This window comes from Ranitomeya variabilis, chromosome 1, assembly GCF_051348905.1.
Source record: "Ranitomeya variabilis isolate aRanVar5 chromosome 1, aRanVar5.hap1, whole genome shotgun sequence".
NCBI lineage: Eukaryota > Metazoa > Chordata > Amphibia > Anura > Dendrobatidae > Ranitomeya > Ranitomeya variabilis.
Genome location: NC_135232.1, coordinates 336,540,363 through 336,564,880, shown reverse-complemented (window position 1 = coordinate 336,564,880; position 24,518 = coordinate 336,540,363). Strand labels below are relative to the sequence as shown.

The window sequence follows — 24,518 nt, the reverse complement described above, 5'->3', positions numbered from 1 at the left end:
ACCCGAAGCGGATCGGTTACCTGGTTGAGGAGCGCGTGCATGTTGGCAAGACGCCGATTCAGTAGTGTGGTATTGCATGGCGCAAATGGTCACCTATTTATGACGTCAGAACGGCGCCAATGTCCGGAAAGATCACAAGTGCTTCACATAATGCGCAAGCGCAAAAATTAAATGTCGCACATGCGTAATAGAAGAAAAAGGACGGAAGTGGGGAATGGAAAGGCGGAAGCAGGGAATAAGAAATGATAAGGTAATATATTAAACATCATATATAAATAGGCGCCGCGTATTGCAGACGGTAAAGGAGAAAGAAAGAACCAGAGATGGTAAATGTGTATATCAATGTATAAAACATATATATTGAAAGGGTATTCGGAAAGAAAAAGCACCCATGTCGTGCACCGACCTGCACCCAAAGAGTGATGGACCGCAGAATCAAGTCTAAAAGAAAGAGAAGGGAAAAGAAATAAGTACATATAGCATATGTAAACAAATATATGTACATAATCAGAGGATATCTACTCATCTATAATATACACAAATATACACATGTATAGTTATACATAGCTTATGAGCTCTCAGGGATCAAGCTCACAAAGAGATCACATATCCTAAAACAAAAAATGGAAGAGGTGAGAAAAGGAGAAACTGCGAATGTTATATAATACAGAATCATAAGAATCAATAGAACACCTCATATTCTCTATTCAAGCCAAATGGTTCTAGAGTTTGAAGAGTGTAAATCCAAAATGCCTCTTTTTCTTTTAACTTCAATATTCTATTTGCACCTCTTCTAGCCATTGGTACATTATCAATAACCTGGTAGCGTAGCTGTGAAATGCTATGATTATGATTAATAAAATGTGCAGGTATGGGTAGCATAGTCTTTTTACAGCGAATGGTTGACTTGTGCTGTGATATGCGGTCTCGGATATGCTGGGTGGTTTCCCCAACATATCCGAGACCGCAAGGACATTTAATAAAATAAACGACATATGAAGAATCACAGCTGTAGAAGTCACGAACCGGGAAACATTTTCCAGTCCTCGGATGTGTGAATGCCTCACCCTTGGTAATATGTGAGCACTGCAGACAATGTAAACAGGGAAATGTACCCTTACGTGAAGATGTCAAGAACGACTGTTTCATCTCGGTTCTTGGGCTGCCAACATCTGCCCTAACTAAAAGATTCTGCAAATTAGGTGTTTTTTTATGACACATGAGTGGAGGAATGTGGAATTCAGAAATGTCAGGATAGGACGACCCCAGAAGTGACCAATGGCTAAAAATAATCTTCTGAAACAGAGACATGAACGGGTGGTACGTATTGACGAAAGCCATCCGATGCCCCCCAACCTGTGGTGTTTTAGAAACTGGAGTATCTGGAGAAAAACTAAGATATGAATCTGGATACCCACGACTGCGGAACTTAGAGGCCATATCATTAAGACGTATAGAGCGTTGTGAAGGGTCCGACACAATACGATTCACCCTCTGATATTGTGATTTTGGGAGGGATTTCTTAATGTGGCGTGGATGACAACTTGTAAAGAACAGTAGGCTGTTCTTATCCGTTGGTTTAACATAGATATCTGTTGATAAAGTTTTATCATCATTAATCATCACGAGTGTCTAAAAAAGGAATAGAACGTTGGTCAAACTGCATTGAGAAGGTTAATTTCTCCATACATTGATTGATAGTTTGATGAAATAAAATAAGAGAATCCATGTTACCCCTCCAGATTAAAAAGACGTCATCTATATATCTTTTCCAAAGTAAACAATGTTGTTGGAAGAGTGGTTGAGTATAGATGAATTCAGACTCGAATTCCGCCATGAAAATGTTGGCATAAGGGGGCGCAACATTACTGCCCATAGCGGTCCCATTCAATTGCATAAAAAAGTCGTCCTCAAAACGAAAATTTTTTGTAAGGATCAATGTGAGAAGTGAAATGCAGAACAATTTGAGATCTGAATGAAATTGTGTCGTATTATCCAAGAATTTTTTAACAGCTTTTAGTTATGAATGGGTGTGGTCAGAGGCGTGGCCTAAAATTTGCCGCGGCGCGCTTAGCGTGCCGCAATTGTCCCTCTTTCCCATCTTCAAAAGTTCAGAGGTATGTTAAAAGTAGTAGGGGTGCAACAAAATAGTTTCGCCTAGGGTGCCGTAATCTCTCGGGCCGGCCCTGGGTCCAATGAGTGTTGCTGGTCTTGGTCCAGTGCATCCTCTCTTCTTGCCCTGCTGTCCTTTTTCTGTGCTTCTTTTGGATGATAGATTGTACGTTATCCATACAGTGTTCCCTTTCGCGCTTCTGCCAGGCGTACTTCTCTCTGCCCTGCTGAGGGCAGAGCAAAAGTACTGCAGTACCATGCACAAGGAAAAGTAGGACTGGACCGCCCCATAGGTGAGTATAACAAAAGGTCTTTTTTTTGCTTTACAAGGCGAATTTGATTCATATATACAGCATTATAGAATGCTGTCACATGGGGCTGAAAGGTGGTGTCCATAGGTTAAATCAGAAAATATTGGTGACCGGTTCCCTTTAAGTGGGTTCTTTCCTCTTACTACAGTAATGCCAAACATGAGGACACTCTCTGCATTTTGTGCACATTTTTTGGGAGGGGTAGGTGGGAAGGAGAGCGCTGTATCTTTTTCAATATGTTTGTACTACCGGTTCTACATATTTTTCCTTTGACAGATAAGGTGGAGCTTGTTTTTTTCATTAGATGAATGGTATTGGTACCATTTTAGGGTACATAACATTTTGTGATCGCTTTTATGGCTAGGTTCACGCTTATCCTGTATGCTGAGTGCTTCTCTCTGGATCCCCATAAATCAGGATTCAGATGGAACCATTCACTATAATGAGGCAGATGGAGACATTTTGGACTCCTTTGGCCTGTGTTCCGGTGGTGTTCCTTCTTCTTAGGCATACTTTTGTGTATGACTAAAAAGATGGATATGGGTGTCTGCCTCATTGTACTGAAAATTTCCATTAGGCCGGCGTCACACAAAGCGTATAAAAAAAAGGTCTGTTTTACATGGACGAGAATCGCAGAAATGTTCCCTGAACAGTGATCCGTATGTCATCCGTATGTAGTGCACGGATGGATTTTCTCGCATGTAAGCATCCATGTGACATCCGTATGGCGAGATTTTCTCGCTGTCTTGCAAAATGGACATATAATGGATCCATGGGCTCAAATACTCGTGAAAACATATATACAGTCTCTCTCTCTCTCTCTCTCTATATATATATATATATAATGTCAGTGAGACATATACAGTGGGGCAAAAAAGTATTTAGTCAGTCAGCAATAGTGCAAGTTCCACCACTTAAAAAGATGAGAGGCGTCTGTAATTTACATCATAGGTAGACCTCAACTATGGGAGACAAACTGAGCAAAAAAAATCCAGAAAATCACATTGTCTGTTTTTTTATCATTTTATTTGCATATTATGGTGGAAAATAAGTATTTGGTCAGAAACAAACAATCAAGATTTCTGGCTCTCACAGACCTGTAACTTCTTCTTTAAGAGTCTCCTCTTTCCTCCACTCATTACCTGTAGTAATGGCACCTGTTTAAACTTGTTATCAGTATAAAAAGACACCTGTGCACACCCTCAAACAGTCTGACTCCAAACTCCACTATGGTGAAGACCAAAGAGCTGTCAAAGGACACCAGAAACAAAATTGTAGCCCTGCACCAGGCTAGGAAGACTGAATCTGCAATAGCCAACCAGCTTGGAGCGAAGAAATCAACAGTGGGAGCAATAACTAGAAAATGGAAGACATTCAAGACCACTGATAATCTCCCTCGATCTGGGGCTCCACGCAAAATCCCACCCCGTGGGGTCAGAATGATCACAAGAACGGTGAGCAAAAATCCCAGAACCACGCGGGGGGACCTAGTGAATGAACTGCAGAGAGCTGGGACCAATGTAACAAGGCCTACCATAAGTAACACACTACGCCACCATGGACTCAGATCCTGCAGTGCCAGACGTGTCCCACTGCTTAAGCCAGTACATGTCCGGGCCCGTCTGAAGTTTGCTAGAGAGCATTTGGATGATCCAGAGGAGTTTTGGGAGAATGTCCTATGGTCTGATGAAACCAAACTGGAACTGTTTGGTAGAAACACAACTTGTCGTGTTTGGAGGAAAAAGAATACTGAGTTGTATCCATCAAACACCATACCTACTGTAAAGCATGGTGGTGGAAACATCATGCTTTGGGGCTGTTTCTCTGCAAAGGGGCCAGGATGACTGATCCGGGTACATGAAAGAATGAATGGGGCCATGTATCGTGAGATTTTGAGTGCAAACCTCCTTCCATCAGCAAGGGCATTGAAGATGAAACGTGGCTGGGTCTTACAACATGACAATGATCCAAAGCACACCGCCAGAGCAACGAAGGAGTGGCTTCATAAGAAGCATTTCAAGGTCCTGGAGTGGCCTAGCCAGTCTCCATATCTCAACCCTATAGAAAACCTTTGGAGAGAGTTGAAAGTCCGTGTTGCCAAGCGAAAAGCCAAAAACATCACTGCTCTAGAGGAGATCTGCATGGAGGAATGGGCCAACATACCAACAACAGTGTGTGGCAACCTTGTGAAGACTTACAGAAAACGTTTGACCTCTGTCATTGCCAACAAAGGATATATTACAAAGTATTGAGATGAAATTTTGTTTCGGACCAAATACTTATTTTCCACCATAATATGCAAATAAAATGATAAAAAAACAGACAATGTGATTTTCTGGATTTTTTTTGCTCAGTTTGTCTCCCATAGTTGAGGTCTACCTATGATGTAAATTACAGACGCCTCTCATCTTTTTAAGTGGTGGAACTTGCACTATTGCTGACTGACTAAATACTTTTTTGCCCCACTGTATATATATATATATATATATATATATATATATATATATCTTTGTATTTCATACAGAGCTAGACAGCAGAATAGCCGGTAATTCATTTGTCGGCTTTTGCTAAATCAATACATAGCCCGGCAGCATATGAGACATGGTTTACATACAGTAAACCATTGCATATCCATTAGATATTTATATGCCCCTCACTAATAATGTTAGTAGTGTGTGTGTGTGTAAAATCTTAGAGCTGTAGGTGTCAAATTAAAGGATTAATTCACGGAAAAAATGGCGTGGGCTCCCGTGCAATTTTCTGCGCCAGAGAGGGAAAGCCAGTGACTGAGGACAGATATTAATAGCCTAGACAGGGACCATGGTTATTGGCCCTCCACTGGCTACAAAAATCTGCCCCCAGCCACCCCAGAAAAGGCGCATCTGTAAGATGCGCCTATTCCGGCACTTAGTCTCTCTCTTCCCATTGCCCTGTAGCATTGGCATATGAGGTAATAAGGGGTTAATGTCACCTTGCTGCGCCGGCAGCTTTTCATTAATTCCTTTGTGGTTTAAAGCCCGGCCGGTAGCATTAGCTCTGCTCCGGGTTGTAAACTATTTAGCCCCTTGAGATGGATTGCAGCATGGGACTTGACTGTACGGCGGAAAGGTATGGGATATTGTTGATTTTTTATTTTGCATTTTTTTTACAGAAGAACGAGGGCTTTGCTTAGATTGAGAGTGCAATAAAGATGTTAAACCTGTGTGTTAGGGGTCGAGTTCCCGCCTCTGCACAGGGGGAATCTCGGGCCATCTCCGCTGCGGTCTCCCATTCTTCTCCTGCCACAGTGGAGCCTGCTCAGTGGAGACGTCGGTCCCAGCGTCTCGCTCAGTCTGACTCTGTACTAAGTTACTGCTGCGTTTCCTGCTTCTGCCATTGAAGTCAGTGCTGGGCAGCGGCGAGCAGATGCTTCTGGGACTAAGTCCTGCTTTTCTCGTTCTGAGCATGCCCAGAGTAAGATCTCTCAGTGGAGATCGAGGGTCACATGATCAGATACTGCAGCTAAGGCCATTAGTCCTTCAGGAAGGTCCTGTAGGTGCTCACGCTCTGTGGCAGCCTCTCATTGGTCCTTCTAGGAAGGTCCTGTACGTGCTGCAACTATTTAAGGCTCGCATGGTCGCACGGCTAGTATTGTTCTATGTTATGTGCTTTGCGCCAATGTGGTCATGTGAGTTTGTGTTCAGGGACCCGGCTGAAATAAGCCCCTAGAATGCTGGCACCTCCGGCGAGGAGATTTTGTGTGAATGTATTCAGGGACCTGGCTGAAATAAGCCCCTAGAATGCTGGCATCTCCGGCGAGGAGTTTGTGTGCATGCATGACCACTGACTGCTCTCAGTTGGGTAGTTAGCCTGTGCCACTGTGAAATCAAACAGGGCGCAGTGCTTTGAGTTTCGGCTACTCTGTGAAGTAACAGGGTTAGCTCATACCGCCATATAGTTCCGCCGTTTGCTAGCAGCAGGTTCTCCTGCACGGTGGACCCCGGGCTGCGAACGCATCAATTATAATAAAACCTATATACTTACTCGGTGCGTTCCGCTAGCCTTAACATAATACTAGCGCCAGGGTCTGGCTAGTAAATGGCGGACATTCAGCAATCCTTGCGGTATATCCAGCAGCTGGAGGGTAGGTTGGCGGATCTCGAGAGCTCAACCTCAGCTGTGGATGTTACCGCAGTTGCTATATAGGCTGCTAGCGTGGCTGCAGCAACCTTGTCTACTGCCACCCCTGTTCCGACATTAGCTCTCCTCCCGCTGCCAGAAAAATTTTCTGGAGATAGCAAATCTTGTAGGGGATTCGTGACTCAGTGCTCTATTTACCTCGAGCTCCTGGCTGCACGTTTTCCCACAGAGTGGACTAAGGTGGGATTTATTGTGTCTCTCTTGTCGGACAGGGAGTTGAAATGGGCTACGCCGCTGTGGGAGCATGGCGATCATGTGGTGCAGAGTGCTCTGCTGTTCCTGAGCACTCTGAAACAGGTCTTTTTAGGACCTTGAGTCACCCATGACACGGCGCTCCAACTGCTGGCATTAACTCAGGGTATGTCCTTGGTCAGCCATTTTGCCGTCCGCTTCCGTACTTTAGCTTCTGAACTGGAGTGGTCGGATAAAGCCCATATTCTGGAGGGGGCTGGCTGATCACGCGAAGGACGCTCTGGCCACTAGGGAGATTCCTGCCACACTGGAGGAGTTAATTACTGTCTCTACTCATATTGACCTCCGTTTTAACGAGCGGAGGTTAGAGCGAGCCCAGTGTAGGCAGGGTTTCGGCTGGCTCCCACCTTCGCCAAACCTCTGGAATCTCCGGCCCTGGTTCCTGAGTTACATGAGGCCATGGAAGTGTCACGAGTGGGATCTAAGTCCCGGACCACTTGTGCACTCAAGGTCTGTCATGTTTGCCAGCAGTCAGGACATCTTGCCACCAGATGTCCCCAGCGGTCGAGGAAACGTCAGTGTCTAGTGGTAGTAGGTGGAGGTACAATAGACACGGCGACGTTTGCCTCCAAATTGTCCTTTAAGGGGACAATTATTATAGGCTCATCCTCCCACTCGGTAGAGCTCTGCGTGGATTCTGGGGCGGAGGGCAATTTTATGTCTTCTGCCTTCGCCCAACGTCACGCAATACCCCTGGTTATGCTAGCTCAACCAGTAACAGTACGAGTGGTGAATGGATCGACACTGCCCTTACAGATAACACACAGTCCTATTGACCTCTTGCCTGGTGCTGAGCCTCCCCGGGGTCGAGTCTATCCGTTATCTCTCCCGGAGATGGAGGCAATGTCTCAGTACATTCAAGAGAATCTGGCAAGAGGGTTCATCAGGAAGTCAGTGTCACCTTCTGGGGCTGGGTTCTTCTTCGTGCAGAAGAAGAATGGGGAACTGCGTCCATGCATAGATTACAGGGGTCTTAACGCCATCACCATTAAGAATAAGTATCCTTTGCCCTTGATATCTGAGCTCTTCGATAGGCTTCGGGGAGCAAGGGTATTTACTAAATTAGGTCTGCGGGGTGCTTACAACCTGATTTGCATGCCTGAGGGGGACGAATGGAAGACTGCTTTTAACACCAGGGATGGGCACTATGAATATCTGGTGATGCCCTTCGGGCTCTGTAATGCCCCAGCCGTTTTCCAAGACTTTGTGAACGACATCTTCCGGGATATGCTCTCCACCTCAGTCGTAGTCTATCTGGATGATATTCTCATCTACTCTCCAGATATTGACTCCCACCGGAGAGATGTTTGCAAAGTCTTTGACCTCCTACGGGCAAACTCCCTCTATTCCAAGTTGGAGAAGTGTATGTTCGAGCAGGAGTCCTTACCTTTCCTAGGCTATATCATCTCCGCCCAGCGATTGGCTATGGATCCTGCCAAACTACAGGCTGTGATGGACTGGCAGGAACCCCATTCTCTTAAAGCGGTGCAGCGCTTTATGGGGTTCATTAATTAGTATCGTCAGTTCATTCCGCACTTCTCAACTTTGGTAGCTCCCTTGGTTGCCCTCACCAAGAAGGGAGCAAATCCCAAATTGTGGTCTGAGGAGGTCTCCAAGGCCTTTAACTCCATAAAGTCACATTTCGCTAGTTCTCCCATCCTACATCGCCCCGATCGCATCCACCTCCATGATAAATGGCTTATCTGTTGGTGCTGGAGCAGTCCTCTTCCAAAAGGATGCTCAAGGTCGGAAGCATCCTTGCTTCTTATTTTCTAAGACCTTCTCACCAGCAGAGAGGAATTATTCCATCCGGGACAGGGAGTTGCTAGCCATGAAGTTGTCTTTCTCGGAGTGGAGATCTCTGTTGGAGGGAGCTCGTTTTCCCTTCCAAGTCTTCACAGATCATAAAAATTTGTTGTACCTGCAGACAGCCCAGTGGTTAAATTCTCGCCAGGCCAGATGGTCCTTGTTCTTCTCCCGGTTTCATTTCACCCTCCACTTTCTTTCTGGGGAGAAGAACATTCGTGCCGACGCTCTCTCTCGCTCTGTTGTGTCATCTGTGGAGGAGGAAGAGGAGCCTCAGCTTATTGTCCCCACTGAGAGCCTGAGAACTGTGGCCCCGGTTTCGCTAGAGTCTGTGCCTCCGGGCAAGACTTTTGTACCATCCAGTTTGCGACCGGAGGTTCTCTCTTGGGCACACTCATCCAGGGTGGGTGGACATTTTGGTTCCAAAAGGACATCTGAGTTACTGGCGAGGACATACTGGTGGCCGCATATGGCTTGTGATGTCGCAGACTATGTTCGGGCGTGTGTCTCTTGCGCCAAGAACAAGTCCCCTCAGCAACGGCCAGCTGGGTTGCTTTACCCTCTGCCGGTGGTGGACAGGCCCTGGGAGATGGTCGGGATGGACTTTGTGGTGGGCTTACCCAAGTCTCGTACCTGCACCATTATCTGGGTGATCACCGACCATTTTTCCAAAATGGTTCATTTGGTGTCTCTTCCATGGCTACCTTCTGCATGGGCTGTGGCAGCCTTGTTCATCAAGCATATCTTTCGCTTACACGTTATGCCGGACAAGATTGTCAGTGACCGGGGTCCCCAGTTTGCGTCTCGGTTCTGGAGGGAGCTTTGTCGTCTACTCAGTATTGAGTTAAATCTCTCCTCGGCTTATCATCCCGAGACGAATGGGTTGGTTGAGAGGGCCAATCAGACTCTGGTCACTTATTTACGACATTTTGTTTCTGCCAGGCAGGATGACTGGGCATCCTTGTTACCGTGGGCTGAATTTGCCCTTAACAACGCTGTAGCCGACTCCACCGGTCAGACTCCTTTCCTCCTTAATTACGGCCAACATCCGCGGGTTCCTGTGCCTATGCCCGTGTCCTCTGCTGACTCCAGGGTGGCAGACTGGGCAGTGGAGGCACGAGACATTTGGGACCGCACTCAGGATGCCATCCGGGCCTCCAAGGAGAGAATGAGGACCTCCGCCGATGCACATCGGCGCCCTTCCCCAACCTTTGCTCCTGGCGACTTAGTGTGGCTCTCCGCTCGTAACATCAGGCTGCGTGTTGAGTCCACTAAGTTTGCACCTCGCTACTTGGGTCCCTTCAAGGTCCTCGAACAGGTTAATCCTGTGGTCTACTGTCTAGCCCTTCCTCCACGCCTAGGTATCACCGACACCTTTCATGTGTCCCTCCTTAAGTATACATGTCCTGGTTTTCTGAGTCGTCTGCCGGGACATCGGGTTCGTCTACGGACGATTACGAGGTGAACGCTATTTTGGGGTGCAAGGTGGTTCGTGGCAAAAAATTTTATTTGGTGGACTGGAAGGGTTACGGTCCTGAGGATAGGTCCTGGGAGCCTGCTGAGCACATTCGGGCTCCGCAGCTCATTGCTGCCTTCGAACGTAGCGAGGCTCTAGGAGGGGGGTAATGTTAGGGGTTGAGTTCCCGCATCTGCACAGGGGAAATCTCGGGCCATCTCCGCTGCGGTCTCCCATTCTTCTCCTGCCGCAGTGGAGCCTGCTCAGCGGAGACGTCGGTCCCAGCGTCTCGCTTAGTCTGACTCTGTACTAAGAGTTACTGCTGCTTTTCCTGCTTCTGCCATTGAAGTCAGTGCTGGGCAGCGGCGAGCTGATCAAGAGAATGCCAAGAGTGTGCAAAGCAGTCATCAAAGAAAAAGGTGGCAGCGGCGAGCTCATCAAGAGAATGCCAAGAGTGTGCAAAGCAGTCATCAAAGAAAAAGGTGGCTACTTTGAAGAACCTAGAATATAAGACATAATTTCAGTTGTTTCACCCTTTTTTTTAAGTATATAATTCCACATGTGTTAATTCATAGTTTTGATTTCTTCAGTGTGAATGTACAATTTTCATAGTCATGAAAATAGAGAAAAATCTTTAAATGAGAAGGTGTGTCCAAACTTTTGGTCTGTACTGTATATACAGGGGTTGGACAAAATAATGGAAACACCTAATGTTTTGGCATCATAATCTTCGTGATGTGATAAACTTGCAAACCGTGACATATGGTAATGTTTTGTAGTTGATTATTTGTGTTAGATGATATGTGTATGTAAATTATCTGTTTGTTTTGCAGAATTATAAGAACATTGATGAGAACCTGATACCAATGGCAGACCTCTCGGATTTTCAAAGAGGCCAAATTGTTGGTGCTCGTATGGCAGGCGCTAGTGTAACAAAGTGCCCGAATGCTTGGCGTGTCAAGAGGTACTGTCTCCAAAGTAATGACTGCGTTTGAAAGAGAAGGAAAAACGTCTGCAGCAAAGCACAGGTCCAGCCGAAAGTCAAAGTTGATTGAGAGAGACCGTTGGACTCTAAAGCGAATTGTTAGAGAGGATCGCAAGACCACGGCTCCGAAAATCACTGCTGAGCTCAATGAACACCTACAAAACCCAGTTTCCACGAAAACTGTACGTCGGGAGCTGCACAAATCTGGATTCCACGGAAGAGCTGCAATTAGAAAACCGCTGCTCTCAGTGACAAATGTTTCCAAGCGTTTAGAGTGGTGTAGAAACTTCCAGAATTGGTCCCTCGAGCAGTGGAAACATGTGATATTCGCAGACGAATCATCATTTACCCTATTTCCGACATCCGGCCGAGTGTACATTTGGAGACAGCCGAAAGAAGCATTACATCCAGACTGCCTTCTTCCAACCGTAAAACATGGTGGAGGTACTGTGATGATCTGGGGTTCTATTTCGTGGAGATCCGCCGGGCCAATGATATCCCTTCATGGAAGAATTAACAGCCGAGATTATTTAGGCATTTTGGGAGACCAAGTGCATCCAATGGTTCAAGCATTGTTCCCGGAGGGGAACACCATCTTTCAGGATGATAACGCACCAATTCATACAGCTAGAATCATTAAAGCTTGGCACGAGGAACATTCTAATGAAGTTGAGCATCTCATCTGGCCCCCACAATCCACAGACCTCAACATTATTTAGCATTTATGGTCTATTTTAGAGATTCAAGTTAGACATCGATTTCCGCCGCCACCGTCGCTCAAAGAACTGGAGGGTGTTTTAACTGCAAAATGGGCTAAAATTCCTTTGGAAACAATTCACACTGTTTGACAATCAATTTCACATGCTGTCATGCAAATGGAATAGACAACTGATGGAAATTATTGGCAATTATCAAGACACACTCAATAAAGGAGTGGTTCTGCAGCTGGGGACCACAGACCACATCTCAGTTCCAATTCTTTTTGGTCACTTTTGAATGTTGGTTGTGCTTTCACATTCGTGGTAGCATGAGACGGACTCTACAACCCACACAAGTGGCTCAGGTAGGGAAGCTCATCCAGGATGGCACATCAATGCGAGCTGTGGCAAGAAGGTTTGCTATATCTGTCAGCGTAGTGTCCAGAGGCTGGAGGCGCTACCAAGAGACAGGTCAGTACACCAGGAGACGGGGAGAGGTTCTTAGGAGGCCAACAACCCAGCAGCAGTAACGCTACCTCAGGATTTGTGGAAGGAGGAACTGGAGGAGCACTGCCAGGGCACTGCAAAATGACCTCCAGCGGGCCACAAATGTGCATGTGTCTGCACAAACGGTTAGAAACTGACTCCATGAGGATGGTCTGAGTGCCCGGCGTCCACAGATGGGGGTTGTGCTCACAGGCCAACACCGTGCAGGACGAGTGGCATTTGCCACCGAACACCAGGATTGGCAAATTCACCACTGGCGCCCTGTGCTCTTCAAAGATGAAAGTAGGTTCACACTGAGCAAATGTGACAGACATGGCAGAGTCTGGAGACGCCGTGGATAGCGATCTGCTGCCTGCAACATCCTTCAGCATGACCGCTTTGGCAGTGGGTCAGTAATGGTGTTGGATGGCATTTCTTTGGAGGGCCGCACAGCCATCCATGTGCTTGCCAGAGGTAGCCTGACTGTCATTAGGTACCGAGATTAAATCCTCAGACCCTTTGTGAGACCATATGCTGGTGCGTTTGGCCCTGGGTTCCTCCTAATTCAGGACAATGCCAGACCTCATGTGGCTGGAGTGTGTCAGCAGTTCCTGCAAAATGAAGGCATTGAAGCTATGGAGTGGCCCGCCTGTTCCCCAGACCTGAATCCGATTGAACACATCTGGGACATCATGTCTCGCACCATTCACCAAAGTCACTTTGCACCACAGACTGTCCAGGAGTTGGTAGATGCTTTAGCCCAGGTCTGGGAGGAGATCCCTCAGGAGACCATCTGCCGCCTCATCAGGAGCATGCCCAGGCGTTGTAGGGAGGTCATACAGTCACGTTAAGGACACACACACTACCGAGCATCATTTCCTTGTCTTGGGGCAGTGCCACTGAAGTTGGATCAGCCTGTAACTTAATTTTCCAGTTTGATTTTGAGCATCATTTCAACTCCAGACCTCCGTGGGATAATTTACGTTGATAATTTTTAGGTTTTATTGTTCTCAACACATTCCACTATGTAATGAATAAAGATTTACAACTGGAATATTTCATTCAGTGATATCTAGGATGTGGGATTTGAGTGTTCCCTTTATTTTTTTGAGCAGTGTATATATCTACTTATACTATGTGTAGACATTTATTTTATCTATTCTATTTTAACTTTTTAGTGTGATTTTGTATTACACCGCACTGAATTGCCCTGCCCCTTTTTCTAAAGGACACCAGTCTGTATTTCTCGCAAGTCACACTGATGGTCCGTGTGGTGCGCGAGTTTTTCTCGCACTTATAGACTTTCATTGGCGATTCTCGGACTATATACGGTGCAAATTGCAGCATGCTGCGATTTTACTCGCATGTATAATATAGCCAAGAAAAAAACTGATGATGTGAGCTGCCCCATAGATTAACATTGGTCCGAGTGCTATGCAATTTTTTCTCGCATAGCACTCATCCGTATTTCTCTCTAGTGTGACTCCGACCTTAGAGTTTAGTCTGAATCACGTATTTTGCAGATTTAAATGGAAACCCTGAAGGAAGCACTATTCTTTGACATTTAACGGCAGCCGATTTTTTACCCAAAGTAGGCTAAAAGCATTGGCATAATTAACTTCCTTATTTTCATATATCTGAGAACACATTAAAAATATAAACAACAAATAGAAGATATATCATGCATCTGTCTTTAAAATACTTTCAAAGTCATTTTAAATTGTATTTGTCATCAATAATTTATTACAGCAAGTAATTAAGTTGAGTATTTTCATCATGTTTAAACTAAATGTATGCAAAAAACTGAACTAATGTAAATTACTATTTTAAGCAATCTGCAACATCAAGTCGTGTACAAGAAAGGACCACGCCAATGAGTTCCAGTAAGAATATCACTAATATTTTGTGAAAAATCTGCTTGTAACTTTGTTAAACCATAAAATAACATCAGTGGTGTCCCTGGATCCTGGGACCCATCAGGCTTTTTCATGAGGAGTTTTTTTTTACAAGGTTCACCTTCATAGTTTCTAACCGGTACACAGTCACATTTGGCACAAATTTGTCAATGCCTAGACATATTGGCGGGAAATATTGATCCATTTCATGCCAGTTTTGTGGCACAAAATGGTTCAATATTTTTAATTTTTTTTTGTGCTGGCTCTGGGACATTTCTTAAAAAAAGAAAAACTTTGTGAGGCTTACAAAAAAGATATTGTGGCCCAGCACAGTGAAACAGAATGAATGTAATATCATGTATTGTAGCTGAAATCTTCCAGCATAGTTCTCACTTTTTACCTCCTGGATAGCCGTAAAGATTAGGTGCCCCTCTTAATAAGTTATACTTCAGCAATCTGTGTGTTAGAGACTGGTTTATAAAATGCCATTATTGATAAATTCCTCTCACTGTGTTCTGTAAATGAAATGCAATTTCAGCCAGAGATAGACTCATTCATTGGGATGAAAACATGAAGCAGATCCACTGAATGCTTGTGTAGCACACATAATAAGCAAGTGCGCTGCTGGACAAAATGTTGTTTGGGGATTAGATATATCCTGCAAAAGGGTTCAAGTATGGTGCTGAAGGGAGTTATTTACAGCAAAAACATGGGTGTCTTTGAAGAAATATTATGGTGCCTCAGGTATATTGAGATTAAAACCATGTCACCATACTTTAACACTAGATTTTAAGATGTCATCTTCTGACTATTACAACCTTTGACTTCATGGGAATGGTATACCTAAAATAGATTTTCATTTGAGGAGTAAAATATATATTTAAAATGCAACCTCATGGGTTATCCTAACCTTTTATTTTCTTCTGTGTTGTCTACATTTTAGTTTTGTTCAATTAGAGCATGTATATCTAATCTACATTTTAGATTCTCTATGGGGTTAAGGTCAGGCAAGTTTGCTGGCCAATCAAGCACAGTGATACTGTTGTTTTTAAACCAGGTATTGGTACTTTTGGCAGTGTGGACAGGTGCCAAGTCCTGCTGGAGAATGAAATTTCCATCTCCGGTCCGATGGGTGTCGCAGGTCCGGATCCGGCACCTCCCATCTTCTTGCAATTCTGCCCTCCTGTTGCTTCATCGCTCCCCGGCATTGCGCTCCTTTGCAGGTGTGCTTATCTGCCCAGTTGAGTGCAGAGCAAAGTACTGCAGTGCGCAGGCGCCGGGCCTCTCTGACCTTTCCTGGCGCCTGCGCACTGCAGTACTTTGCTCTGCCCTCCACAGGGCAGACAAAGTACACCTGCGCCGGAGCCGCAGCATGAAGACAAGAAGAGGACGTCATCCTATGAAGATAGGAGGCCCCGGACCGGACCGCGACGCCCATCGGATCGGACCGCCCCTGGGTGAGTATAATCTAACCTCTTTTTCTCATCTTTCAGGATACATCGGGGGCTTATCTACAGCATTACAGAATGCTGACACTAAGCCCCTGATGCTGGTGGGCTTAGCTCACCTTCAATTTTGGAGTTGACAGGTTCCCTTTAAGCCTAGTATAATGCCTAAGACTACATGCATATGAGCTGGATTTCTCTGCTACAAATCTATTGAGGATTTTATTGCCACACCATGTCAAATATGCAGCAAAATCTGCATGCATTTACTACGGATTTCTCTAGTCATCTTCCACGACAGCATAGGAGGATGTCTCCATTCCCTAATGGGGGACAGGAAGCACAAGAGGTTAAAAGGCCCCTCCTACCTCCTATTCGCCAGTGTCTTTCCTGTCCCCCATGGGGCATGGAGAGGTTTTCGTATGCTGTGTGGCCGGCGACTGCAGTGTACCTGGTTTTTCCTGCTGGGCTGTGGTGGTCGTGGGCTCTGCCTTCCTCCATGTCATGCTGCTCCCGTCTCCCCGTGATTCGGGACCTTTTTTGGCCCACCCGCACCTCCATGGGAGGTAACACTCTATCGTGCCAAAGCATGTCTAATATGAAATATGAATAGCAAAATGGCTTTTGAACATTAGGAAAATATTTAAGAGACGCTTTGCACAGAATTTGATATAATCAAATAGTGTGAGCCCATCAACCATCGTCAAGGTGGTCTCATAAAATTTATGAGACCACCTTGACGATGGTTGATGGGCTCACACTATTTGATTATATCAAATTCTGTGCAAAGCGTCTCTTAAATATTTTCCTAATGTTCAAAAGCCATTTTGCTATTCATATTTCATGTATTTCATATTAGACATGCTTTGGCACGATAGAGTGCAACCTTTTTTGTATATTTATGTTTGGAGGTAGCTGCTCTTGGTATGCACCTATTCACACTAGTTTGGATGTGCAAGTCTTTTTTCTGTCATTTCCATGGGAGGTAAAGCGGGCCAGTGATCCCCAGCGGTGGCCTCCTTGAGCTCACCGGCTTTCCTCCTGCGCGCGCGTCACTTCCGGTCCTGCGTTCCACTACATGGAACGCATCCACTTCCGGATTCTCGGCCTCCTGCGGCCCCCGGACCTTCAGACACTGCAGAGAGCACGCCATTCCACGTGGTGGCCTGCTCTCGGACCCGGGGAGGAGGAGGGGAATCCTTTCATCCGTGCTGGGGCAGGGTTTATTTCTATATAAACCTGCCTGAAGACACCTCCAGGTAAGACTGATCCCTGTCAGTATGGATGGTGCTTCCTGCCCTGCATCTGCGGAGCCCAGCGCTGCCCCAGCTCCAGTAAGTTGGTCGCGGGGTGGGTCCGAGGCCAGAGGTAATAAGGGGCCCCCTTTTTACACTGTGCTCCCTCTTTTTGCAGGGAGAAAAGTCTGCCCAGAAAATGCCGGCTAAAAAGTCTTCAAAATGCACAATCTGCAATCTGAAACTTCCCTCTCTATGGGAGAAAAAACTCTGTCAGGGGTGCACGGATAAAGTGGTCAGAGTAGAACAGCCCTCCCTGCTTGACAAAATCCATGTCCTGGTTAAGCATGATGTGCGATCTTCTCTAGCCACCTTCAATCCTCCTCCACCTCCACTGCCAGGTCCTTCTTCTAAATAAGGAAGATACAAATTGAAGATTCTTGCTCTGAGTCTGATCACTCATATTCCTCTTCTTCTTAGAAATGGGGTGAATCTTCCAAGTCTAAATTTTCAGAGGCAAGAAAGTATCTTTTCTCCTCTGACTATATTGAGGAGTTAGTAATGGTTGTACGTAACACAATGGGGTTACAGGAGGAATCTGTCCCTCAATCCATACAGGATGAAATGTTTGGAGGATTGAAATCGGAGAGACATTTGGGGTTCCTGGTGCATAGGAACATTCTAGATTTAATATCTCAGGATGGGGGGCTCCTAAAGAAACGCCTAACCACTCCCTCTGAAATGAAGCACCGTTTTCCTTTAGAATCGGGTTCTCCTTCATGGGATATACCTAAAGTAGATATAGAGGTGGCAAGAGTAGCGAAAAAAACTTCACTCCCCTTTGAGGACTCCTCTCAGCTGAGAGATCCGTTGGATAGGAAAATGGAGAGCCTATTGAAAAATTCATGGGAAACATCCACCTCAGGGTTAAAATCTAATATTGCTGCCACCTGTGTTGCCAGAGCTCTCTCCCGTTGGATGGATGAGCTGGAAAAGCATATCTCCCAGGGTACGTCGAGAGGAGAACTTCTAGACTCTCTTCCCCTGCTCCAAAAGGCTTCTGCTTTTCTGGCTGATGCTTCTATGGAATCGATTAGAATAGTGGCCAGAGCCTTAGTCCAGTCTAATTCTGCCCGAAGAGCCCTCTGGCTCAAGATGTGGAGCGGTGACGTAACTTCAAAAATTAAGATATGCTCAATTCCCTTTAAGGACGATTATTTTTTGGGTCCTGCTTTAGACGAAATTCTGGAATAGGCCACAGATAGAAAAAAGGCCCTTCCAGAGCAGAAACCTCTCAGAAAATGTTTTTTTTCGTGCCCCCAATCTAATACCTCCCAAAAAAGAGGTAAGGGGAAAAGCGGCAAATGGAGTTATGCCAAGGGCAAGGGGAAAAATATCCTTATTACTTAGCAGCAGCAGCAACAGCCCCAGCATGACAAACAATGACTCCATCCCGGTGGGGGGAAGTCTCGCAAATTTTATTCATCAATGGCGAGCCAGCACCAGTTGTCAGTGGGTCCTCAATGTCATTCAGCAGGGCCTCCTGATAGAATTCATATTTTCCCCCCCTCGGAGTATGAAAATAACCTCCCCAACGTCACAGGAGCGCATACATTGATGATGACAGGCCTCGGAGAGCTCTTAAAATCAAATGCAATCTCCCCGGTACCCCCCGAAGAATGGGGTTCGGGTCATTACTCTTGTCTCTTCCTGGTAAAAAAGCCATCGGGGAATGCACGAGTTATAATAAATCTGAAAGACCTCAATTTTCATATTCAATACCAAAAATTCAAAATGGAGTCAGTGAAATCTGCTATTCCCCTGATAGGTCCGCATTATTTTATGGCAACCATTGACCTAAAAGATGCGTATTTTCATGTGCCGATTCACCCCCGGCAGAGGAAGTATCTCAGATGCGCAATACAGTACAACCAGCAAGTGAGATACTTCCAATTTAATGTACTTCCTTTCGGGATTTCTTCAGCGCCGAGAGTTTTCTCCAGGATAATGGCAGAGGCGGTATCATATAACTGGAGGCAGGGAGTCTGTATTGTTCCTTACCTGGACGATCTGCTTATCATAGCTCACTCGGCCCAGACTCTCAGCGATCATGTTTCAAAGACTCGACATTCTCAGAACCCTTGGGTGGCTCCCAAATCTAAAGAAATCCCAGCTTCAGCCTTCCAAATCAAGGTAGTTTCTGGGAGTTCTGTTAGACTCTGTAAAATAAAAATCCTTTCTCCCGGAGGATCATCGCCAGGCTGTAATCAGAAAAATTGTAGACTTCAGAGAAGAGAGATCCCCGACTCTTTGAAAGGGCATGTCGGTCCTAGGCTCCATGACGGCGTGTATTCAGTCAGTGTCCTGGGCACAGGCACATAACAGAATCCTTCAAGCCCACATCCTCACAAACTGGGACGGGAATCCGGGCTCTTTGAACAAAAGAGTGCACACACCGGGGCATGTGAAAGCATCCCTAGCGTGGTGGTTAAACCCCAAAAATATACACAAGGGTGTGAGCTGGTCACAATCTCTCCTGGTGACGATTACTACCGATGCCAGCAAACGAGGCTATATATCATACTCCTTTTCAGGGGCACTGGAATCATGCAACAAACGCCAGGTCACCCATCTTCAGGGGGCTGAAGGCAGTGGAAGAAGCCCTTCTGGCCGCAAGCAGCCTAGTATCAGGAAGTCACGTCAAAGTTTATTCGGACAACACGAGTATGGTTGCTCACCTCCGACATCAGGGGAGCTCAAAATTCAACAGCCTAAGGAGCATCTCGAACCAAATTTTCTATTGGGCCGAATAGCACCTTCTCTCTCTGACAGCCGTCCATTTAAAGGGGTCTTTCAACCTACAGGCAGATTTCCTGAGTCGCCATGACATTCAACCAGGAGAGTGGAGCTTGAACAAAAGAGTCTTCAACATGCTGGTAGACAGATGGGGTCTGCCAGAGATCGATTTGTTTGCCTCAAACCAAATTGCGCAGGTCCAAACCTTTTTTTTCCCTGAACCCCAGGGACAATTGCAGAGGAGTGGATGCCCTGGCCCAGCCATGGAATTTCCAATTGGCCTAAGCCTTCCCGCCAATTCCAATACTGGCGAAAACCCTTCGGAAAGTCTGGGAGGATCAGGTTCCGACTATACTAGTGGCTCCAGTATGGCCAAAAAGAAGCTGGTTCAATCTCATTATCGAGTTAAAGACAGATGGACCAGTCCTCCTGCCGATAGACGCCGATCTTCTCCTTCAGGGGCCCTTTCAACATCAAAACCCCCAAAAATTGAACCTAGCAACCTGGTTACTAAGGCTCAGGTCCTGAGTGCTAGAGGACTATCAGATGTGGTAATCTCTACCTTGCAAAGATCCAGGAAGCCTGTTATTAACGCAATTTATAACAAGGTGTGGAAAAAAAATTCATATTTCTGTCTTCCTAATAGCCCAGATCCTTTTCATCCAAATATGTCACAAATATTAGATTTCCTTCAGCGCGGGCTGGAATTAGGCCTTAGACCCAGCACGCTGAAGGTTCAGGTCTCCGCCCTCAATGCTGTTTTTGACCAGGATTTGGCGAACCACCATTGGATCAGAAGATTCATGGTATCAGCTCTCAGCTCACAACCCATAAAGCAACCCGTTGTACCTTCATGGGACTTAAATTTAGTTCTCAGAGGACTTACACAAGCACCGTTCGAGCCCCTGTCGTCATGTACTCCTCAATTCCTGTCATACAAAGCTGTTTTTCTAGTAGCGATAACCACAGCAAGACGGGTGGGGGAGCTGCAAGCTTTATCAGTAAGAGAACCCTATTTATTGATTACAAACGACTCTATAATTCTCCGTCTTGATCCATCCTTCCTCCCGAAGGTGGTGTCTGAATTTCACCGATTTCAGAATATTATTCTTCCTTCCTTCTGCCAAAATCCGGCGAACCCAAAAGAGGAAGAGTTCCATACTCTTGATGTTAAAATAACTATTCTATATTACCTTGAACAGACTAGCTCCTTCAGAGTGGATCAAAATTTATTCATCCATCTGTCAGGTCAGAATAAGGGGAGAAAGGTGACAAAAAGTACCATCGCCAACTGGATCAAGAGGGCCAAACACGAAACCTATCTATCTCAGAAATTGACTCCCCCAATCGGGGTCAAGGCCCACTCTACAAGATCTACCTCGGTTTCATGGGCAGAAAAAGCGGGTGCTTCTATCGAGCAGATTTGCAGGGCCGCAACATGGTCTTCATCTCATACCTTTACCAAACATAGGGATCTAGTCTTTGGCCGTAAAGTTCTCCAGGCTATTGTCCCTCCCTAGTGTAGAATTGGTTGGTACTCCTCCTATGCTGTCGTGGAAGGTGACTGGAGAAAATAGAATTAGACTTACCGGTAATTCGGTTTCTAGGAACCTTCCATGACAGCACTAATTCCCTCCCTTGGCTTGGATAATATCCTGGGTTCATTAAGGTAGCTAGTGCTATAGTATCCTTTATAAGTCACTGGCGAATAGGAGGTAGGAGGGGCCTTTTAACCTCTTGTGCTTCCTGTCCCCCATTAGGGAATGGAGACATCCTCCTATGCTGTCGTGGAAGGTTCCTAGAAACCGAATTATCGGTAAGTCTAATTCTATTTTTGTTGTATATTTGCCACAGATGTCAAAATATGACATTAAATCTTTGGTAAATTAAGCACAAAGGATTGATATGTTAATTTGAAAATTTGTGCAAGCCTATTTCAACTAATACTAACGAGGAAATTAGATTTAATTTATGTAAATCTCATACACTGTGCTGTTTTTTTTATCCATGTGGAAATTGACCTGCTGTTTTTTTTATTTGTACAGCATGTCAGTTTCTCTCGTGTTTTGTTTGCAAATTTTTGCCATAGACTTGAATGGGATACAGACAATTGACTGAGAAAAACCACCTACGTATTCTAGTGTATATATTCAATATCAACCAAACCAAAAGAGAAAAATTACAAAATAGTGTCATTGTTTATGTTACTGGACCAGAAAGCGGACACTCTGCTAAACCTGCAACCTATACGAGACATAGAGTACAAAGTCCAAATATATATAAAATATATCAGTTTTTATTACAAAGATATAAACAATAACTCACATTTAATCACAAAATTACACCATGATATGTGGTGAGGAAAGAGACAAACCCAAAGATGTTTACATAATAGAATCAGACCATGTGTTCTGTCTCCGCCATCTAATTAGTTCATAACTTTATTTATCTGTAGTGCTTTGGCTCCCTCTAGCGGTCAGAGTCATGTTGACAGTTCTATTTTTCTGTTTTTGTATTTTCCATGTCTGATTCTAATCCCCCTTTGCAATGCATTATGGTAGCCCAGCCAACATTTCCCTCCATTTTCCTTTCACTTCCTCCAGTTTGCTTTCAAGGAAAGACGCTTGCACTTCATCCCCCTTGCGATTGCATTGCCGGTATGTCTTTATGCTTTCTGTAGATATTTCTGCTCTATATTAGCCTAGCTTAACCAGTTGTACTCCTAGTTCAGTTACTAGCCTTCTAAATGTTATGCATAATGTACATCATGTGTAGTATGTATTTGTTCTATACCTTGCACTGATTCTATGTATATCATTGTTCACAGTTTCACCGCATCAATATACCACTACGTTTAATAAAGCACAGACTCAACCACAGTCTCCTTATTGGACCCCGGTATAGCGGTTTAGCTGACTGTATAGCTACGTGGGGCCTGTCTCATTTAGTGAGGACAGAACAGTGAAACGGCAGCCATCCAACTAGTGGGATTCAAGTCACCGGCTACTCAGAGACTAAATACAGCTACAGCAATCTCTGCACAGCCAAGCACTTTCCCAAGACACCATGTCTCACAAATCGCATAGAACAAGATCTGTTACTTCCGTCTCCTCAAAGACAACATCCATCAGCAGCGCGGTCGCCATTGCCCACGCAAATGCTGAAGCCGCCAAAATACGAGCGAGCTTTGCTGACCAAGAGATGCAGCTTAAATTAGAAAAAGCACGCCTAGATGACGAAGAGAGAAGGTCACGCTTAGAGAGAGCCAACCAAGAGAGAAGGACGCAGTTAGAGAAGGCACGTGTGGATGCCGCCTTAGAAAGCCTAGCAGCAAAAAGGGAAGCTTCCGCAGCCCTCGCCAAAGCAGAATCACTAGAAGCCGTACAAAACCCCAAGCTGCATAGCCAAAGCAGTATGTCAAGTCTGGAGTTTCCACTACAAGACTCACCACAACGTACATCTCAGTATGTTAATGAACTTCCCGATCCAAACTATAACCCTGAACCAGTATCAAAACAAGAATACGACGTCTCCAGCGAAGTGAGCGAGAGTCGTCACGAGGCTCAGCTCCAGGACAGAAACAAACTCGAAAACGTGAGGCAAAACAACTCTGCTAATGACTACCTTGACCCACACCAGGTAACCAACGTGGATCACCCTCCTGACACACTGTACGTCAGACCGAAGCAATACGACACCGGCTGGCGCCACCCTGAGGACACTAACAGGTATGAACGCACCTCACATCACTATCAGGGCGACCCATCAACAGCATACTCTGCTGACAACCGGTTCACGACAGAATTTGCCAAGTTCTTCACACGACGTGAACTGGTTGCCAAGGGACTCATGAAATTCTCTGACCGAGCTGAAGGTTACAGAGCTTGGAAAGCTTCCTTTCAAAATGTCATTAGAGACTTGGGGCTACAACACAGGGAAGAGATAGACCTGTTAGTCAAATACCTGGGAGAAGAGTCAGTCAAACACGCAGTAAGAATCAGAGACGTTAATATAAACTGCCCTGAGACTGGCCTCAAAGAGATCTGGAAAAGGCTGGATGAGTGTTACGGCTCAGCAGAAGTAATAGAAAGAGACTTGTTCAAAAGAATCGATGACTTTCCTAAAATATCTAACAAAGTTCTCCAAAAACTTAGAGAGCTAAGCGACCTGCTAAAGGAAGTCCAAGTTGCCAAATACGAGGACGACCTACAGGGACTTGCATTTCTCGACACAGCCAGAGGTGTTAACCCTATAGTCCAGAAGTTGCCCTACAATCTACAGGAGAGGTGGCTCACACATGGTTCCACGTACAAATACAAACACAGCGTTCCATTCCCTCCCTTCTCCGTTTTTGTAGACTTCATACACCTACAAGCGAGAATTAGAAACGATCCCAGCTTTGACTTTGCAATACCATATGCCACACCATCACCACCTGCAAATCCACGCAGAACATCCGTGGCAGTACACAAGACTTATGTTTCTTCTTCAGGTTCTAATTACAGGTCTGCTGGCTGCTCCCAATCAGAGACAAAGGTGCAGGACCCTGACAAGCAGTGCCCACTTCATCAGAAGCCACATCCTCTCCTGAAATGCAGAGCCTTCAGAGGAAAATCTATGCCAGATCGCAGAAGCTTCCTAAAAGAAAACAGTATCTGCTACAAGTGCTGCTCGTCCACAACTCATCTCACCAAGGATTGCAAGGTTAGTGTAAAATGCACAGAATGTGGCACCACAGACCATAACACTGCTCTACACCCTGGCCCAGCTCCATGGAGTACACAAAACACGCCAGCTGACAGTGAGCATGGCGGGGAGGAAAGGAACACTGATACAGCTACGCCAGAGATCACTTCACAATG

At 45.5% G+C, this 24,518-nt stretch overlaps 1 protein-coding gene and 1 long non-coding RNA gene across 5 annotated transcripts in view; one reads left to right on the top strand and one right to left on the bottom strand.

Annotated features, from left to right (window-relative positions):
- Positions 1-24,518, top strand: part of RNF212B (ring finger protein 212B) — a 471,927-nt gene that overhangs the window by 339,263 nt on the left and 108,146 nt on the right. For 2 of the 4 annotated variants that reach the window (XM_077299403.1, XM_077299400.1), the window contains one exon: positions 14,117-14,168. The exons of the other annotated variants lie outside the window; for them this stretch is intronic. In XM_077299403.1, coding sequence (XP_077155518.1) covers positions 14,117-14,168 — 52 coding nt within the window. The remainder of the gene's footprint in view (positions 1-14,116; positions 14,169-24,518) is intronic. 4 annotated transcript variants of the gene reach the window in all.
- Positions 1-24,518, bottom strand: part of LOC143817955 (uncharacterized) — a 52,259-nt gene that overhangs the window by 21,311 nt on the left and 6,430 nt on the right. The window contains exon 2 of the long non-coding RNA XR_013224227.1: positions 407-441. This is a non-coding gene — a long non-coding RNA (uncharacterized LOC143817955). The remainder of the gene's footprint in view (positions 1-406; positions 442-24,518) is intronic.